Here is a 20,353-nt window from a genome sequence, read left to right on the forward strand (position 1 = left end):
CCACAGGGGCCTGCCGGTGTAACTGCTAAACTGCTTGCTGACTATACACTGTACTGCATGATTGTAGGGGGTTTGCTAACACATTAGTTCTAGTAGCTATGTTGACTATGATGTTAGCTAATATGGTGACAATGATGTAGGCTGTGTGTAGCAGTTATCAGTTATGATATGAAGGTTTGGTCACAGACAGCTGATGTATTGTGCACTGAAGTCCACAAGCGACGGGAAAATATGAGAGGAGGAGATCGCATAGATGCAAGAAGGAAATATACAATGAGCAAAATAATCTTGCTGTTTATACGTGGCTGCTATGCGGGACACACTCGCCATCAGCCAGTGAAATAACAGAGCGCCAAATTAAAAACAACAAAAATCTCATAATTCAAATTTCTCAAACATACAACTATTATATCCCATTTTAAAGATACACTTCTCGTTAATCCAATCACAGTGTCCGATTTCAAAAAGGCTTTACGGCGAAAGCATAACATTAGATTATGTTAGGACAGCGCCTAGACAAGAAAAACCACACAGCCATTTTCCAAGCAAGGAGAGGCATCACAAAAACCAGAAATACAGCTAAAATGAATCACTAACCTTTGATGATCTTCATCAGATGGCACTCATAGGACTTCATGTTACACAATACATGTATATTTTGCTCGATAAAGTTCATATTTATATCCAAAACTCCCATTTTACATTGGCGTGTAATGTTCAGAAATGTTTTGCCTCCCAAACTTCCGGTGAATGAGCACATCAATTTACAGAAATACTCATCATAAACGTTGATAAAATATACAACTGCTATTCAAAGAATTATAGATACACTTCTCCTTAATGCAACCACTTTTCAGATTTCAAAAAAGCTTTACGGCAAAAGCAAACTTTGCAATAATCTGAGTACAGCACTCAGACATCAAAACAAGCCATACAGATACCCGCCATTTTGGAGTCAACAGAAGTCACAAATAACATTATAAATATTCACTTACCTTTGATGATCTTCATCGGAATGCACTCCCAGGAATCCCAGTTCCACAATAAATGTTCGTTTTGTTCGATAAAGTTCATCTTTATGTCCAAATACCTCCATTTTGTTTGCGCGTTCAGTCGAGTAATCCAAATGCACTGTGCTCGCGCAGTAAGTTCAGACGAAAAGTCAAAAAGTTATATTATAGTTCGTAGAAACATGTCAAACGATGTATAGAATCAATCTTTAGGATGTTTTTAACATAAATCAGTAATATTCCAACCGGACAATTCCAATGTCTTCAGAAATGAAAAGGAACACACCTAACTCTCACGGGAGTGTGCACGATTGAGCTCATGTCATTTTCTCAGTCATCTGACTCCATATGCTCTTATTCTCTCCCCATTCACAGTAGAAGCATGAAACAACGTTCTAAAGACTGTTGACATCTAGTGGAAGCCTTAGGAAGTGCAAAATGACCCCACAGACACTGTATATTGGATTGGGAATCACTTGAAAAACTACAAACCTCAGATTTCCACACTTCCTGGTTGGATTTTCTTCAGGTTTTTGCCTGCCATATGAGTTCTGTTATAATCACAGACATCATTCAAACGGTTTTAGAAACTTCAGAGTGTTTTCTATCCAAATCTACTAATAATATGCATATCCTACCTTCTGGGCCTGAGTAGCAGGCAGTTTACTACGGGCACGCTTTTCATCCGGATGTCAAAATACTGCCCCCTACCCAAGAGAGTTTAAACGGAAGCAAACAGAACGAAACGGAGATAAATATACCTGAATTTGTCCAATAGAAACTCTCATTTGCAACTGTTGGACTAATGATTACACCCTAGATCAGGCAAAATTGTGCAAGGCAGTATTGAATGTGTCACTGTCTGTCACCTTGATTACTCACATTTTTCTCTCGACCTGTGCACCTATGTTGTAAACTTTCATTCATAGGTTGTAGCAACCTCATGGGTATGTAGTAGCCTAAACCTATCGACTTAATACATTGAGCTGGGTGAACGGAATATGAATGACAGTCATCCAACATACTGTAATAGAAATAAAGCCACACTCATAAAAATGTTTAAAAAAAATCGTCCTCCCTCATCTTAAACATCACCAACCGTGATCTTAATTTGATCACAATGTTGTTGCAGGAAACAACATACATGTATAGGGGATTTAAAAAGTCTCCTTAAGTTTGCAATTTCCACTTAAAGATGTCAACTTGATTTACCCAAACAAAAAAAATCTATCAACCCCTATAAAAACGTCCAGGATTTAATTGAAAGGGATGAAAAGGGAAACAAACTCTTAAACAGTCCGAGAGGGAAGAATATAATGATGCTTTTCCAACTCAGATGGAACAGATTATATTGTCTTTACTAATCTGTACACATAGTCATAGTCAGTATTATATAAGATGAGAGTCAAAACGGCCAACAATCGCTCTCCTACAAATCCACATTAACCCCATGTACTACCATCTCTCTCTCTCCCTCTAGCTGGTGGGTGGCACAAGGAGGGCACCTACTGAGACAGCCCGATGCCAGTGCCAGTCTAGGGTGGCAGCAGACATGCAGCCCCTCGACCTGCCTAGGAGTACCCACCTGGAGAGCCTGGGTGAGTGACTGCCACAGTGGGCTGATTGACAGACAACAGTGTTTAGTTACTCATCACCCGAGCCATGGCCTGTTCTTCCGGCTTCCATCACGAATACGCAGGTAGTGCAGGAGCATCATTGGAAAAACTGGAAGACTGTCCGACAGCTTCTACGCCTAGACTATCAGGCTGCTGAATAGACACCACTAGGCAGCAACCTGCTCCCCTTGTCCCCCTCCTGCCCCTCCCCCAACTGACATTTACCCTTCCCCTACCCCAATGAACATTTACCATTATTAAAGTGTTAACATGTATAGATTTTATTTAAATGTATTTATATTATTTTGTTTTATTCTATTGATTTATTTCACTTTGACCTGCATTGTTGGAGCTCGGAGCTTATGATTATTTTTTACTGTACACTGTAATTATGCCTTCAACCCTGTATATGTGACTATTAAATGTCTAATCTAATCTACTCCAGAACTTCCTGTGCGTACAATATATTTGATTTAGATTGCTTAGGTTTATCAAAGTCCTCTTCCTAAAGCCCTCTTCTTCTCTCTCCCCAGTCTTTGCAGCCCTGCCCAGTCTGCTGCTAGTACTGCTGGGTCTGCTAGAGGCAGCTAGCGGTTGTCCCACTGTGTGCATCTGCAACAGCAATGGCACAGACTGTACAGGCCTGGCTCTGCTCTCCCTAACCACCGTCCTGCCCCTGCTGCCCCAGGACACCCGCACCCTCCGCCTGCCCCACAACAACCTCTCCTCCCTGGGCGACGGGGACCTGTCCAACCTCAGCGCTCTGGAGCTCCTGGACCTCTCTGACAACCACCTCTCCAGCCTGCAACCAGGGTCTTTCTCCGGCCTCAGCGGCCTGCAGTGGCTCAACCTCTCAGGGAACTACCTGGGTGACTGCCCCCTACATACCCCTACAGACCCCAGTAACCAGACGGAGGTTACCCAGTGTAACGGTAGTCGCTGGGGGTTGAGCCGAGAGCTGTTCCAGGGTCTTTGGATACTGAAAGGGCTGGACTTGTCCCTGAACGGCCTGGTAGTTTTTCCCAATGGGCTGCTGGACGGGCTCCAGGGCCTGGCCTGGCTGTCTCTGACTGGGAACAAGCTGCGGAGCCTGGACAGAGCCACCTTCCAGCCCCTGGGCAGCCTGCTGAGCCTCCAACTGGCAGGCAACCCTTGGGAGTGTGACTGCAACCTGAGGGACTTCAAGCACTGGATGGAGTGGCTGCTGTACAGACGTCAGTGTTATGTTGTGTATTGCTTCAAGCTTACAGTGTTTCATGTACAGTCAAGTCAGTTTGGCCTTTGTTCCATGTCATGTACTAGTCTGATACTGTGTCATGTCTGTTATTGATCTGTAAATGAGCTTGATTATCTATTGATCTTGCTAGTGATCCACTAGATCCCTATGTGTGTTTCAGACGGGCAGGTGGATGCTGTGAAGTGCAACCTACCCAAGGAGCTGAGAGGGCGGGACATCCGCAGCATCCCCATAGAGATGTTCAACTACTGCCTGCAGTTGGAGAACCAGGCCAGGGTCCCTGGCTACGACGGGCCCCGTGGGGGGAGCCCACCCTGTGTCGGTCGGATCAACGGGCCCATGAATGGGCCCCAGGCCAACCAAGAGGACTGTGTACGCCAGCGCTACCGGCCCATTAGCGTGCGCAGGGCCTGGGGGACTCAGATCGTGGCGGCGTGTGTGTGTGGCGTGGTGTGTGTGATGATGGTGGTGGCGGCCACCTACGGCTGTATCTATGCCTCTCTCATGGCCAAGTACCAGAGGGAGCTGAAGAACACATGGCAGCCATTGATGGCTGGGGAGGGAGGGGGGGAGACAGACATCGAGGACGGCGTCTTTCCTTCCTCCCCAACATCCCCAGCTGAGCCAGAGCCAGAACCAGAGTCCAGTCCCATAGTCCACACATACAGAATAACAGGCTTTTGACCTTTGTTTCTCTGACTGGCTGACATTCCTGTTGCAAGGATTCAGGGGGGGCTGCATTCCCTAACTGTGTGTCTTACTACTCAGTGCTCCAGGGCATTCTAGACTAGGGAATGTATAGAGCTGAGAAAGCGTATCTCTGCTGCACTTTGCTGGTGTTCGAGGCATACCGACATGATCGTACAGTTGATCGTCAAATGGAAAACTGAAACGCTGCATTGCTTCAAGACGTGTGGATGCTACGTGATTGGTTCCTTAGTCAGCTCTCCAACTGTGTGGTGGAGGTTCTGGTACCTCTGTACCTTGGTTCAAAGACTTTCCTAGAAATCGTCTTTGAAATCCATTATTATTGTATGCTTATTCCTTGATCTGACCTTCCATCAAAGTTCTTTGTGTTTCAAGCAAAAAATGCCAATAGATCAAGTCCCTGTCTAATGTAATGTAACTGCTCCTAACGTTTTGCTATAAAAGCCCAGGTTAACAATCCCAGTAGTGGTTGTCGCTCAAATAGTTATAGTACACATGAATGTACAAGAATATAGTACACAATGTTCTGTGGAATCAGTATTAGACAGATGCAGTCTTGTGTATCAGATCTGTGCTCACGTGCAATGACTCAAACCTCTCTCTACTAAATGAATATTCCAAGTCATATCAATGTTCATATCTGTACAGAGTAAGCCTGCTTTCAATGCTGTAAAGCCATACAATTCAACAGCAAACTACTGACCTCTAGAGGATGTTATGATAACAGCAGCTGAAGAGAGTCAGTTCCATGGCTAGCAGCCATATTCATTGCGAACTGAATCTAGTTGGCAACTATTTCCATTTTGAACTGTCAAAGAGATCAGCACTGACCTAAAAACATGTACATATATCAGTATCTCATTAGTCCTTTAATCGTTATTTCTGTCTCTGTGTTAAGCACATTACAAATTTGCTCTTAAGTTTTGCTCAAGAAATAACGATAATGTGATATTCTGTTAATCATGCTGATGACAATAAAGCATTTATTTATCTAACCTTGCCCATCACAATTTATTCCAGCTGATGTAAGCATCCCCTATATTTTTGTGACAGGATATGAAAAAAGGCCATGAAGATAAAGCTCATGATGATGTGAAAACTGTCACATACACTTAACCTGTTTAGGATAGGGGACAGTATTTTCACGGCCGGATAAAAAACGTACTCAATTTAATCTGGTTATTACTCCTGCCCAGAAACTAGAATATGCATATAATTATTTGATTTGGATAGAAAACACCCTTAAGTTTCTAAAACTGTTTGAATAGTGTCTGTGAGTATAACAGAACTCATATGGCAGGCCAAAACCTGAGAAGATTCTATATGGGAAGTGCCCTGTCTGACCATTTCTTGGCCTTCTGTAGCCTCTTTATCGAAAATAGAGGATCTCTGCTGTAACGTGAAATTGTATAAGGCTCCCATAGGCTCTCAGAAGGCACCAGAACGTGGAATGATAACTCTGCAGTCCCTGGGCGAAAAACAGTAGGGGTTTTGGAAAGTGGTCGTTCTGAGAACAATGATACTGGCGCACGCGTGCATGCGACGACTCCATTTTCTATTTTCCCGGTTGGAATATTATCGCTATTTTACGAGAAAAATCGCATAAAAATTGATTTTAAACAGCGTTTGACATGCTTCGAAGTACGGTAATGGAATATTTTGAATTTTTTTGTCACGATACGCGCCGGCATGTCACCCTTCGGATAGTGATTTGAACGCACAACAAAACGGAGCTATTTGGATATAACTATGGATTATTTGGAACCAAAACAACATTGGGTGTTGAAGTAGAAGTCCTGGGAGTGCATTCTGACGAAGAACAGCAAAGGTAATCCAATTTTTCTTATAGTAAATCTGAGTTTGGTGAGTGCCAAACTTGGTGGGTGTCAAAATAGCTAGCCGTGATGGCTATCTACTCAGAATATTGCAAAATGTGCTTTCACCGAAAAGCTATTTTAAAATCGGACACCGCGATTGCATAAAGGGGTTCTGTATCTATAATTCTTAAAATAATTGTTTTGTTTTTTGTGAACGTTTATCGTGAGTAATTTAGTAAATTCACCGGAAGTTTTCGGTGGGTATGCTAGTTCTGAACAAAACATGCTAATGTAAAAAGCTGTTTTTTGATATAAATATGAACTTGATTGAACAAAACATGCATGTATTGTATAACATAATGTCCTAGGAGTGTCATCTGATGAAGATCATCAAAGGTTAGTGCTGCATTTAGCTGTGGTTTTGGTTTTTGTGACATATATGCTTGCTTGGAAAATGGCTGTGTGATTATTTGTGTCTATGTACTCTCCTAACATAATCTAATGTTTTGCTTTCGCTGTAAAGGCTTTTTGAAATCGGACCATGTGGTTAGATGAAGGAGAGTCTTGTCTTTAAAATGGTGTAAAATAGTCATATGTTTGAGAAATTGAAATTATAGCATTTTTAAGGTTTTTCGTATTTCGCGCCAGGCGCTACCATTGGATATTGGTGAAGCGTTTCGCTAGCGGAACATCTAGATGTAAGAGGTTTTAACAGTAACCCTCCTCTTCTAGGGACCTTCAAAAGACACATGGAGCGCTTCCCTCTCCACAAGCCAAAAGTGTGTCAAACATTTAGCAGTAGCACCACAGAGAATGCTACTACCGTTATGGACACTTCAATACACGTAGAAGCCACAAGATGCATTAACGCCTCCAGGATTGGTGTTAAGCAGCCTGACATTTCAGAGAAAGTAAAAGTCAGAAGCTTACCTCCAGCCATGGCCATCTTGCCTCCCGATGACACAGTCACAGCTGTGGCGGCTATGACATACTTTGACGCCCCTGTCACAAGACGATCAACCAATCAACAATCAGTCTAACACAACCTTTGAGCTTCTGTAGGTCTGGGTTGATTTCCCCCAAAACATAATGATTGTCTTTATCAATAAGAGCATCGTTGGTCCGTTGCCGAAGTTACCAGTAGACTTCAGATTATCTTAGTGCTAAAGATTATCATTATGTTTTGGGGAAACTCACCGCTGTTCTGTTATAATGTCATGTCAATAGGAATAATCAAATATTAGCAGAGTTGGGGTCAATATCAGCCAGTTGGAGTCAATTCCTAAATTGACTTCGTAGAAGATGTAATTCACTAGACTGATGCTAGGTCTGTTTGTGTTGTCTTGCCAACTCCTAGTGTCATTGTCACAGCAAGGATTGTCAAGACAGTTCAAACTGATCTGGGACTAGGCTAGGGATGATAGGGATGGTACCTGTCTTGTCTCTGTTGTCTTTGTCCTCCACAGGGATGTAGTAGACGAAGCGTCCAGGGGGGTTCTCCATGGCCAAGCGGTACCACAGGGGGAAATGGTCCACGGTAAACAGGTTGTCCTTATCAGCTGGAGTCAGGAACTTTCTGTAGAGCAGGAAGTAGTTAAGAGAGAGTTTAGAGCAAACTCCTGAGACCTATTCATTAGCGCACACTGTAGCAAAACGTTTTGCAAAGGAAAAACAAGTGTTTCATATTGTACAAGTTCAGATACTGACTGCCTGTTTCTTTCATTTGGTTCCTAGTGAATACTTTCCTGCTCAAAGGACACAGGCTGTAATATGGGCTAACTCTGTAGGGCTAATGTAGGCTGTAATATGGGCTAACTCTGTAGGACTAATGTAGGATGTAATATGGGCTAACTCTGTAGGACTAATGTAGGCTGTAATATGGGCTAACTCTGTAGGACTAATGGAGGCTGTAATAGGGGCTAACTCTGTAGGGCTAATGTAGGCTGTAATGGGCTAAATCTGTAGGGCTAATGTAGTCTGGAATGGGCTAACTCTGTAGGGCTAATGTAGTCTGTAATGGGTTAACTCTGTAGAGCTAATGTAGTCTGTAATGGGCTAACTCTGCAGGGCAAATGTAGTCTGTAATGGGATAACTCTGGGGTAGTGTGACTCACTTGGCGACCCTGGTCTCTATGCCAGTGTATCTGGTGAGCCGGATAAGGCCAGAGCGAGTTCCCAGAAAGGCTGTCTCCACACCCACCTCCATCCTGAACACAAACAAATACACAGATTGGTATTTAATGCACTCAAATACACATCCACACACATACGCGTGCACAAAGCACACACACATACACTAGCTAACGTAAAAGGAAAGGAGTGAAAAACGTATAATTTTGTAGTCTTACCCAGATGCATTGAGCATGATGGCCTGCCAGTAGGATTCTAAGGGGGCTGTCACTACGGCATCAAACAGTGTCTGCTGCAGCAGCACCTCATCACCTGGGAGTCACAAACACTCAGTCAAACTTGAAATTTGCCAGATATTATACTTGTTTTTTGTCTTAATAATAATCTTTATTATCCCCATTAGCTGATGACCTCGCACAGGCAAATCTTCCTGGGGATCCACAAAATAGATGTTAGGGTCAGGGTTAGGGTAACAGTGTTGGGGTTAGGATAACATCAGCGTTGGGGTCAGGGTAACAACAGCATTGGGGATAGGGTTAGGGTAACGTCAGAGTTAGGGTAACATCAGCGTTGGGGTTAGGGTAACATCAGAGATTGGGTTAGGGTAACATCAGCGTTAAGGTAACATCAGCGTTGGGGTTAGGGTAACATCAGAGATTGGGTTAGGGTAACATCAGCGTTAGGGTAACATCAGCGTTGGGGTTAGGGTAACATCAGAGTTAGGGTAACATAACCGTTGGGGTTAGAGTAAAACCAGCGTTAGGGGTCAGGGTAACATCAGCGTTAGGGTAACATCAGCGTTGGGGTCAGGGTAACATCAGAGATTGGGTTAGGGTAACATCAGCGTTATGGTAACATCAGCGTTGGGGTTAGGGTAACATCAGAGTTAGGGTAACATCACCGTTGGGGTTAGGGTAAAACCAGCGTTAGGGGTCAGGGTAACATCAACATTGGGGTTAGGGTAACATCAGAATTGGGGTAAGGGTAACATCAGCATTGGGGTTTGGGTAACATCCGAGTTAAGGCTAGGGTAACATCAGCATTGGGGTTAGGGTAAATTCAGCGTTAGGGTTAGGGTAACATCAGCGTTGGGGTTAGGGTAACATCAGCATTAGGGTAACATTAGCATTGGGGTTAGGGTTAATGTAACATCAGTGTTAGGGTAACATCAGCGTTAGGGTAAGGGTAAAATCAGGCTTGGGGTTAGGGTAACATCAGCGTTGGGGTCAGGGTAACATCCGCAAAGGGGTTAGGGTAACATCAGCGTTAGGGTCAGAGTAACATCAGCTTTGGGTTTAGGGTAACATCAGCGTTAGGGTAACATCAGCGTTAGGGTAACATCAGCGTTAGGGTAAAATCAGGGTTGGGGATAGGGTAATATCAGCGCTGGGGTTAGGGTAACATCAGCATTGGGGATAGGGTAACATCAGCGTTGGGGTTACGTTAACACCAGCGTTGGGGTTAGGGTCAGGGTAAAATCAGCGTTGGGGTTAGGGTTAGGGTAACATCAGCGTTAGGCTTAGGGTAACATCAGCGTTAGGGTTAGGGTAACATCAGAGTTAGGGTTAGGGTAATATCAGCGTTGGGGCCAGGGTAACTTCAGGGTTAGGGTTAGAGCAACATCAGCATTGGGGTCAGAATTAGGGTAACATCAGCATTAGGGTAAGGGTAATATCAGCGTTAGGGATTGGGTAACATCAGGGATGGAGTTAGGGTAACATCAGTGTTGGGGTCAGGGTAACATCAGCGTCGGGGTTAGGGTAACATCAGCGTTAGGGTTAGGGTAACATCAGCATTGGGGTTAGGGTAACATCAGCATTGGGGTTAGGTTAACGTCAGCGTTAGGGTTACATCAGCGTTAGGGTTACATCAGCGTTAGGGTTAGGGTAAAGTCAGCGTTAGGGTTAGGGTAACATCAGCGTTAGGATTAGGTTAACATCAGCGTTAGGATTAGGTTAACATCAGCTATGGGGATAGGGTAGCATCAGCATTGGGGTTAGGGTAACATCAGCATTGGGGTTAGGGTAACATCAGCGTTAGGGTTAGGGTAACATCAGCGTTAGGGTTACGGTAACATCAGCGTTAGGGTTAGGGTAACATAAGCGTTAGGGTAAAATCAGGATTGGGGTAAGGGTAACATCAGCGTTGGGGTAACATCAGCGTTATGGTTAGGGTAACATCAGCTTTAGGGTGATTGTAACATCAGCATTAGGTTTAGGGTTAGGGTAACATCAGCTTTAGGGTGATTGTAACATCAGCGTTAGGTTTAGGGTTAGGGTAACATCTGCGTTGGGGTCAGGGCAACATCAGTGTTGGTGTTAGGGTTAGAGTAACATCAGCATTAGGGTTAGGGTAACATCAGCGTTAGGGTTAGGGTAACATCAGCTTTGGGGTTAGGGTAACATCAGCGTTGGGGTTAGGGTGGCATCAGCGTTGGGGATAGGGTAACATCAGCGTTGGGTTTAGGGAAGAATCAGGATTGGGATTAGGGTTAGGGTAACATCAGCATTAGGGTCAGGGTAACATGAGCGTTGGGGTTAGGGTAACATCAGTGTTGGGGTTACATTAACATCAGCGTTGGGGTCAGTGTTAGGGTAACATCAGCGTTAGGGTTAGGGTAACATCAGCATTGGGGTCAGGGTTAGGGTAACATCCGCGTTAGGGTTAGGGTAATATCACCATTAGGGTCAGGGTAACATCAGGGATAGAGTTAGGGTAACATCAGCGTTGAGGTTAGGGTTAGGGTAACATCAGCATTAGGGTTAGGGTAACACTAGCGTAAAGGGTTAGGGTAGCATCAGCGTTAGTGTTATGGTAACATAAGCATTGGGGTTATGGTAACATCAGCGTTGGGGTTAGCGTAACATCAGCATTGGGGTTAGGGTAACATCAGCATTGGGGTTAGGGTAACATCAGCATTAGGGTAACATTAGCATTGGGGTCAGGGTTAATGTAACATCAGTGTTAGGGTAACATCAGCGTTGGGGTCAGGGTTAGGGAAACATCAGCGTTAGGGTAACATCAGCGTTGGGGTCAGGGTTAGGGTAACATCAGCGTTAGGGTAACATCAGCGTTAGGGTAAAATCAGGGTTGGGGATAGGGTAATATCAGCGCTGGGGTTAGGGTAACATCAGTGTTGGGGTTACATTAACACCAGCGTTGGGGTTAGGGTTAGGGTAACATCAGCGTTAGGCTTAGGGTAACATCAGCGTTAGGGTTAGGGTAACATCAGAGTTAGGGTTAGGGTAATATAATCGTTGGGGTCAGGGTAACATCAGGGTTAGGGTTAGAGCAACATCAGCATTGGGGTCAGGGTTAGGGTAACATCAGCGTTAGGGTAAGGGTAATGTCAGCGTTAGGGTTTGGGTAACATCAGGGATGAAGTTAGGGTAACATCAGTGTTGGGGTCAGGGTAACATCAGCGTCGGGGTTAGGGTAACATCAGCGTTGGGTTAGGGTAACATCAGCGTTATGGTAACATCAGCGTTGGGGTTAGGGTAACATCAGAGTTAGGGTAACATCACCGTTGGGGTTAGGGTAAAACCAGCGTTAGGGTAACATCAGCGTTGGGGTTAGGGTAACATCAGCGTTAGGGTTAAGGTAAAATCAGCATTGGGGGTCAGGGTAACATCAGCGTTGGGGTTAAGGAAACATCAGTGTTAGGGTAACATCAACATTGGGGTTAGGGTAACATCAGAATTGGGGTAAGGGTAACATCAGCATTGGGGTTTGGGTAACATCAGAGTTAAGGTTAGGGTAACATCAGCATTGGGGTTAGGGTAAATTCAGCGTTAGGGTTAGGGTAACATCAGCGTTGGGGTTAGGGTAACATCAGCATTAGGGTAACATTAGCATTGGGGTCAGGGTTAATGTAACATCAGTGTTAGGGTAACATCAGCGTTAGGGTAAGGGTAAAATTAGGCTTGGGGTTAGGGTAACATCAGCGTTGGGGTCAGGGTAACATCCACAAAGGGGTTAGGGTAACATCAGCGTTAGGGTCAGAGTAACATCAGCTTTGGGTTTAGGGTAACATCAGCGTTAGGGTAACATCAGCGTTAGGGTAAAATCAGGGTTGGGGATAGGGTAATATCAGCGCTGGGGTTAGGGTAACATCAGCATTGGGGATAGGGTAACATCAGCGTTGGGGTTAGGGTAACATCAGCGTTGGGGTTACGTTAACACCAGCGTTGGGGTTAGGGTCAGGGTAAAATCAGCATTGGGGTTAGGGTTAGGGTAACATCAGCGTTAGGCTTAGGGTAACATCAGGGTTAGGGTTAGAGCAACATCAGCATTGGGGTCAGGGTTAGGGTAACATCAGCGTTAGGGTAAGGGTAATATCAGCGTTAGGGTTTGGGTAACAACAGGGATGGAGTTAGGGTAACATCAGTATTAGGGTCAGGGTAACATCAGCATTGGGGTTAGGGTAACACTAGCGTAAAGGGTTAGGGTAACATCAGGGATGGAGTTAGGGTAACATCAGTGTTGGGGTCAGGGTAACATTAGCGTTGGGGTAAGGATAACATCAGCTTTGGGATCAGGGTAATATCAGTGTTGGGGTCAGGGTAACATCAGCCTCGGGGTTAGGGTAACATCAGCATTGGGGTTAGGGTAACATCAGCATTGGGGTTAGGCTAACATCAGCATTGGGGTTAGGCTAACATCAGCATTGGGGTTACGTTAACACCAGCGTTGGGGTTAGGGTCAGGGTAAAATCAGCGTTGGGGTTAGGGTAAAATCAGCGTTAGGGTCAGGGTAACATCAGGGTTAGGGTTAGAGCAACATCAGCATTGGGGTCAGGGATAGGTTAACATCAGCGTTAGGGTAAGGGTAATATCAGCGTTAGGGTTTGGGTAACATCAGGGATGGAGTTAGGGTAACATCAGTGTTTTGGGGTCAGGGTAACATCAGCATTGGGTAAGGGTAACATCAGCTTTGGGATGAGGGTAATATCAGTGTTGGGGTTAGGGTAACATCAGCATTGGGGTTAGGGTAACATCAGCATTGGGGTTAGGATAACATCAGCATTGGGGTTAGGGTAATGTCAGCGTTAGGGTTACATCAGCGTTAGGGTTACATCAGCGTTAGGGTTAGGATAACGTCAGCATTAGGGTTAGGGTAACATCAGCGTTAGGGTTAGGTTAACATCAGCTATGGGGATAGGGTAACATCAGGGTTGGGGTTAGGGTAGAATCAGCATTGGGGTTAGGGTAACATCAGCGTTAGGGTTAGGGTAACATCAACGTTAGGGTTACGGTAACATCAGCGTTAGGGTTAGGGGTAACATCAGCGTTAGGGTAAAATCAGGGTCGGGGTAAGGGTAACATCAGCGTTGGGGTTGGCGTAACATCAGCTTTGGGGTTAGGGTAACATCAGTGTTGGGGTTAGGGTAACATAAGCATTGGGGATAGAGTAACATCAGCGTTGGTTTGAGGGAAGCATCAGGATTGGGATTAGGGTTAGGTTAACATCAGCGTTGGGGTTAGGGTTAGGGTAAAATTAGCATTAGGGTTATGGTACCATCAGTGTTAGGGTAACATCAGCATTAGGGTTAGGGTAACATCAGCGTTGGGGTCAGGGTAACATCAGGGTTAGGGTTAGAGCAACATCAGCATTGGGGTCAGGGTTAGGGTAACATCAGCGTTAGGGTTAGGGTAATATCAGCATTAGGGTCAGGGTAACATCAGGGATAGAGTTAGAGCAACATCAGCATTGGGGTCAGGGTTAGGTTAACAGCAGCGTTAGGGTAAGGGTAATATCAGCGTTAGGGTTTGGGTAACATCAGGGATGGAGTTAGGGTAACATCAGTGTTTTGGGGTCAGGGTAACATCAGCATTGGGTAAGGGTAACATCAGCTTTGGGATCAGGGTAATATCAGTGTTGGGGTTAGGGTAACATCAGCATTGGGGTTAGGGTAACATCAGCATTGGGGTTAGGGTAACATCAGCATTGGGGTTAGGGTAATGTCAGCGTTAGGGTTACATCAGCGTTAGGGTTACATCAGCGTTAGGGTTAGGGTAACGTCAGAGTAAAGCGTTAGGGTTAGGGTAATATCAGCGTTAGGGTCAGGGTAACATCAGGGATAGAGTTAGGGTAACATCAGCGTTGGGGTTAGGGTTAGGGTAACATCAGCATTAGGGTAACACTAGCGTAAAGGGTTAGGGTAACATCAGCGTTAGTGTTATGGTAACATCAGCATTGGGGTTATGGTAACATGAGCGTTGGGGTAAGGGTAACTTCAGCGTTGGGGTTAGGGTAACATCAGCGTTGTGATTAGGGTCAGGGTAACGTCATCGTTAGGGTTAGAGTAACATCAGATTTAGGCTTAGGGTAACATCAGCGTGGTCGTTAGGGTTAGGGTAACATCAGCATTAGTGTTAGAGTAACATCAGCGTTAGGGTTAGGGAAACATCAGCTTTGGGGTTACATTAACACCAGCGTTAGGGTTAGGGTAACATCAGCGTTGGGGTTACGTTAACACCAGCGTTGGGGTTAGGGTCAGGGTAAAATCAGCGTTGGGGTTAGGGTTTGGGTAAAATCAGCGTTAGGGTTAGGGTAACATCAGCGTTCGGGTTACGGTAACATCAGCGTTTGGGTTAGGGTAACATAAGCGTTAGGGTAAAATCAGAGTTGGGGTAAGGGTAACATCAGCGTTGGGGTTGGGGTAACATCAGCGTTAGGGTTAGGGTAACATCAGCTTCAGGGTCAGCGTAACATCAGCGTTAGGTTCAGGGTTAGGGTAACATCTGCGTTGGGGTCAGGGCAACATCAGTGTTGGTGTTAGGGTTAGAGGAACATCAGCGTTAGGGTTAGGATAACATCAGCGTTAGTGTTAGGGTAACATCAGCATTAGGGTTAGGGTTAGGGTAAGATCAGCACTGGGGTTAGGGTTAGGGTAAAATCAGCTTTGGGGTTAGGGTAACATCAGCGTTGGGGTTAGGGTAACATCAGCGTTGGGGTAGGGGTTAGGGTAAGATCAGCACTGGGGTTAGGGTAACATCAGCGTTGGGTTTAGGGTAACATCAGGGTTAGGATTAGAGCAACATCAGCATTGGGGTCAGGGTTAGGGTAACATCAGCGTTGGGGTCAGGGTAACATCAGGGTTAGGATTAGAGCAACATCAGCATTGGGGTCAGGGTTAGGGTAACATCAGCGTTAGGGTTAGGGTAATATCATTGTTAGGGTTTGGGTAACATCAGGGATAGAGTTAGGGTAACATCAGCATTGGGGTTAGGGTTAGGGTAACATCAGCGTTAGGGTTAGGGTAACATCAGAGTTAGGGTAACATCAGTGTTAGTGTTAGGGTAACATCAGCATTGGGGTTAGGGTAACATAAGCGTTGGGGTTAGGGTAACATCAGTGTTATGGTAACATCTGCATTGGCGTTATGGTAACATCAGCATTGGGGTTAGGGTAACATCAGCGTTGGGGTCAGGGGAACATCAGCGTTAGTGTTAGGGTAACATCTGCAATGGGGTTAGGGTTAGGGTAACATCAGCGTTAGGGTTAGGGTAACATCAGCTTTGGGGTTAGGGCATCATCAGCATTAGGGTTAGGGTAACATCAGCATTAGGGTTAGGGTAACATCAGCGTTGGGTTTAGGGTTAGGGTAACATCAGCTTTGGGGTTAGGGCATCATCAGCATTAGGGTTAGGGTAACATCAGCGTTAGGGTTAGGGTAACATCAGCGTAGGGGTAAGGTTAACATCAGTGTTGGGGTTAGGGAAACATCAGGATTGCGTTCATGGTAACATCAGCATTGGGGTCGGGGTAACATGAGTATTGGGGTTATGGTAACATCATCATTAGGGTTAGGGTAACATCAGCATTGGGGTCAGGGTTAGCGTAACATCAGCGTTAGTGGGTTTAGGGTTAGGGTAACATCAGCATTGGGTTCAGGGTTAGCGTAACATCAGCGTTAGGTTTAGGGTCAGGGTAACATCTGTGTTGGGGTCAGGGCAACATCAGCGTTGGTGTTAGGGTTAGAGTAACATCAGCGTTAGGGTTAGGGTAACATCAGCATTAGTGTTAGGGTAACATCAGCATTGGGGTTAGGGTTCGGGTAAAATCAGCATTAGGGTTGGTGTAACATCAGTGTTGGGGTTAGGGTAACAACAGCGTTGGGTTTAGGGAAACATCAGGATTGGGATTAGGGTTAGGGTAACATCAGCATTAGGGTCAGGGTAACATCAGCTTTAGGGTTAGCATAACATCAGCGTTAGGTTTAGGATTATGGCAACATCTGCGTTGAGGTCAGGGTAACATCAGCGTTGCGGTAACATCAGCGTTAGGGTTAGGGTAACACCAGCTTTAGGGTATGGGTAACATCAGCGTTAGTGTTAGGGTAACATCAACAATGGTGTTAGGGTAACATTAGCATTAGGGTAAGGGTTAGGGTAACATCAGCTTTGGGTTTAGGGTAACATCAGCGTTGGTGTTAAGGTAACATCAGCGTTGGGGTTAGGGTAACATCAGGATTGCGGTTAGGGTAACATCATCGTTGGGATTAGGGAAAAATCATCATTGGTGTCAGGGTTTGGGTAACATCAGCATTGGGGTCAGGGTTAGCATAACATAAGCATTAGTGTTAGGGTAACATCAGCGTTAGGGTCAGAGTAACATCAGCGTTGATGTTAGGGTTAGGGTAATATCAGCGTCAGGGTTAGGGTAACATCAGCATTGGGGTTAGGGTAACATCAGCATTGGGGTTAGGGTAATATCAGCGTAAGTGATTGTGTAAAATCAGCTTTGGGGTTAGGGTAACATCAGCGTTGGGGTTAGGGTAACATCAGCGTTGGGGTTAGGGTAACATCAGCGTTAGGGTCAGGGTAACATGAGCGTTGGGGTTAAGGAAACATCAGCATTTGGGTTACGTTAACATCTGCGTTGGGGTTACGTTAACATCTGCGTTGGGGTTACGTTAACATCAGCATTAGGGTTAGGGTAAAATCAGCATTAGGGTTAGGGTAACATTTGCGTTGGTGTAACATCAGCGTTAGGGTTAGGGTAACATCAGCATTGGTGTTAGGATTAGGGTAACATCAGCGTCAGGGTTAGGGTAACATCAGCGTTAGTGTTAGGGTTACATCAGCAATGGGGTTATGGTAACATCAGCATTAGTGTTAGTGTAACATCAGCTTTGGGGTTAGGGTAACATCAGCGTTGGGGTTAGGGTAACATCAGCATTGGGGTTGGGGTAACATCAGCGTTAGGGTCAGGGTAACATGAGCATTGGGGTTAGAGCAACATCAGCGTTGGGGTCAGGGTTAGGGTAACCTCAGCATTAGTGTTAGGGTAATATCAGCGTTAGGGTTTGGGTAACATCAGCATTGGGGTTAGGGTAACATCAGCGATGGGGTTAGGGTAGCATCAGCGATGGGGTTAGGGTAGCATCAGCGATGGTTTAAGGTTAGGTTAGGGTCAGGGTAACATCAGCGCTAGGGTTAGGGTTAGGGTAAGATCAGCGTTAGGGTAAGGTACATCAGAGCTAGGGTTAGGGTAACATCAGCATTAGGGTTAGGGTAACATCAGCATTAGGATAAAATCAGGGTTGGGGTTAGGGAAACATCAGCATTGGGGTTAGGGTAATATCAGCGTTAGGGTTTGGGTAACATCCGGGATAGAGTTAGGGTAACAGCAGTGTTGGTGTTAGGGTAACATCAGCGTTGGGGTCAGGGTAACAACAGCATTGGGGTCAGGGTAACATCAGCGTTGGGGTCAGGGTAACATCAGCTTTGGGATCAGGGTAACATCAGTGTTGGGGTTAGGGTAACATCAGCGTTGGGGTTAGGGTAACATCAGCATTGGGGTTAGGGTAACATCAGCGTCGGGGATAGGGTAACATCAGCGTTGGGGTTAGGGTAACATCAGCATTGGGGTTAGGGTAACATCAGCATTAGGGTTAGGGTAACATCAGCGTTAGGGTTAGGGTAACATCAGCGTTAGGGTTAGGGTTACATCAGGGTTAGGGTTACATCAGCGTTAGGGTTAGGTTAACATCAGCTATGGGGATAGAGTAACATCAGTGTTGGAGTTAGGGTAACATCAGCGTTAGGGTTAGGGTCAGGGTAACATCAGTGCTAGGGTTAGGGTCAGGGTAACATCAGCGTTAGGGTAAGTTATCATCAGCGTTAGGGTAACATCAGTGTTACGGTTAGGGTAACATCAGCGTTAGGGTTAGGGTTACATCAGGGTTAGGGTTACATCAGCGTTAGGGTTAGGGTTACATCAGCATTAGGGTTAGGTTTACATTAGCTATGGGGATAGAGTAACATCAGTGTTGGAGTTAGGGTAACATCAGCGCTAGGGTTAGGGTCAGGGTAACATCAGCGTTAGGGTAAGTTAACATCAGCGTTAGGGTTAGGATAACATCAGCGTTAGGGTTAGGGTAACATCAGCGTTAGGGTTAGGGTAACATCAGCATTAGGGTAAAATCAGGGTTGGGGTTAGGGTAACATCAGCATTGGGGTTAGGGTAACATCAGCGTTTGGGTTAGGGTAACATCAGCGTTGGGGTTAGGGTCACATCAGCGTTGGGGTTAGGGTAACATCAGCGTTGGGGTTAGGGTAACATCAGCATTAGGATAAAATCAGGGTTGGGGTTAGGGTAACATCAGCATTGCGGTTAGGGTAATATCAGCGTTAGGGTTTGGGTAACATCCGGGATAGAGTTAGGGTAACAGCAGTGTTGGTGTTAGGGTAACATCAGCGTTGGGGTCAGGGTAACAACAGCATTGGGGTCAGGGTAACATCAGCGTTGGGGTCAGGGTAACATCAGCTTTGGGATCAGGGTAACATCAGTGTTGGGGTTAGGGTAACATCAGCATTGGGGTTAGGGTAACATCAGCGTTGGGGTTAGGGTAACATCAGCGTCGGGGATAGGGTAACATCAGCGTTGGGGTTAAGGTAACATCAGCATTGGGGTTAGGGTAACATCAGCGTTAGGGTTAGGGTAACATCAGCGTTAGGGTTAGGGTAACATCAGCGTTAGGGTTAGGGTTACATCAGGGTTAGGGTTACATCAGCGTTAGGGTTAGGTTAACATCAGCTATGGGGATAGAGTAACATCAGTGTTGGAGTTAGGGTAACATCAGCGTTAGGGTTAGGGTCAGGGTAACATCAGTGCTAGGGTTAGGGTCAGGGTAACATCAGCGTTAGGGTAAGTTATCATCAGCGTTAGGGTAACATCAGTGTTACGGTTAGGGTAACATCAGCGTTAGGGTTAGGGTTACATCAGGGTTAGGGTTACATCACCGTTAGGGTTAGGTTTACATTAGCTATGGGGATAGAGTAACATCAGTGTTGGAGTTAGGGTAACATCAGCGCTAGGGTTAGGGTCAGGGTAACATCAGCGTTAGGGTAAGTTAACATCAGCGTTAGGGTTAGGGTAACATTAGCGTTAGGGTTAGGGTAACATCAGCGTTAGGGTTAGGGTAATATCAGCGTTAGGGTTAGGGTAACATCAGCATTAGGGTAAAATCAGGGTTGGGGTTAGGGTAACATCAGCATTGGGGTTAGGGTAACATCAGCGTTTGGGTTAGGGTAACATCAGTGTTGGGGTTAGGGTAACATCAGTGTTGGGGTTAGGGTAACATCAGCGTTAGGGTTAGGGTAACATCAGCGTTAGGGTTAGGGTAACATCAGCGTTAGGGTTAGGATAACATCAGCGTTAGGGTGAGGGTAACATCAGGGTTAGGGTTAGAGCAACATCAGCGTTAGGGTTAGGGTAATATCAGCGTAGGGTTTGGGTACCATTAGGGTTAAAGTTAGGGTAACATCAGTGTTGGGGTCAGGGTAACATCAGCTTTGGGTAACCCCAACGCTGATGCCGCTCTTGCTG

At 45.5% G+C, this 20,353-nt stretch overlaps 2 protein-coding genes across 3 annotated transcripts in view; one reads left to right on the forward strand and one right to left on the reverse strand.

The window, feature by feature from the left end:
• Nucleotides 1-20,353, reverse strand: part of LOC106584529 (voltage-dependent calcium channel subunit alpha-2/delta-4) — a 99,762-nt gene that overhangs the window by 31,442 nt on the left and 47,967 nt on the right. For both annotated transcript variants that reach the window (XM_045706555.1, XM_014169929.2), the window contains 4 exons: nucleotides 8,737-8,830; nucleotides 8,503-8,595; nucleotides 7,822-7,964; nucleotides 7,319-7,390 (listed from right to left, as the gene is read on the reverse strand). In XM_045706555.1, the coding sequence (XP_045562511.1) occupies nucleotides 7,319-7,390; nucleotides 7,822-7,964; nucleotides 8,503-8,595; nucleotides 8,737-8,830 (402 nt within the window). The remainder of the gene's footprint in view (nucleotides 1-7,318; nucleotides 7,391-7,821; nucleotides 7,965-8,502; nucleotides 8,596-8,736; nucleotides 8,831-20,353) is intronic.
• LOC106584531 (leucine-rich repeat and transmembrane domain-containing protein 2-like) lies at nucleotides 3,924-5,566 on the forward strand. The gene has a single exon (XM_014169931.2). The coding sequence runs from the start codon at nucleotides 4,011-4,013 to the stop codon at nucleotides 4,545-4,547; it is 537 nt and encodes a 178-aa protein (XP_014025406.2). The 5' UTR covers nucleotides 3,924-4,010; the 3' UTR covers nucleotides 4,548-5,566.

This window comes from Salmo salar, chromosome ssa23, assembly GCF_905237065.1.
Source record: "Salmo salar chromosome ssa23, Ssal_v3.1, whole genome shotgun sequence".
NCBI lineage: Eukaryota > Metazoa > Chordata > Actinopteri > Salmoniformes > Salmonidae > Salmo > Salmo salar.

Coding starts and splice junctions, on each gene's coding strand:
- LOC106584531 (XM_014169931.2), top strand. CDS start 4,011: ATGTGTGTTTCAGACGGGCAGGTGGATGCTGTGAAGTGCAACCTACCC.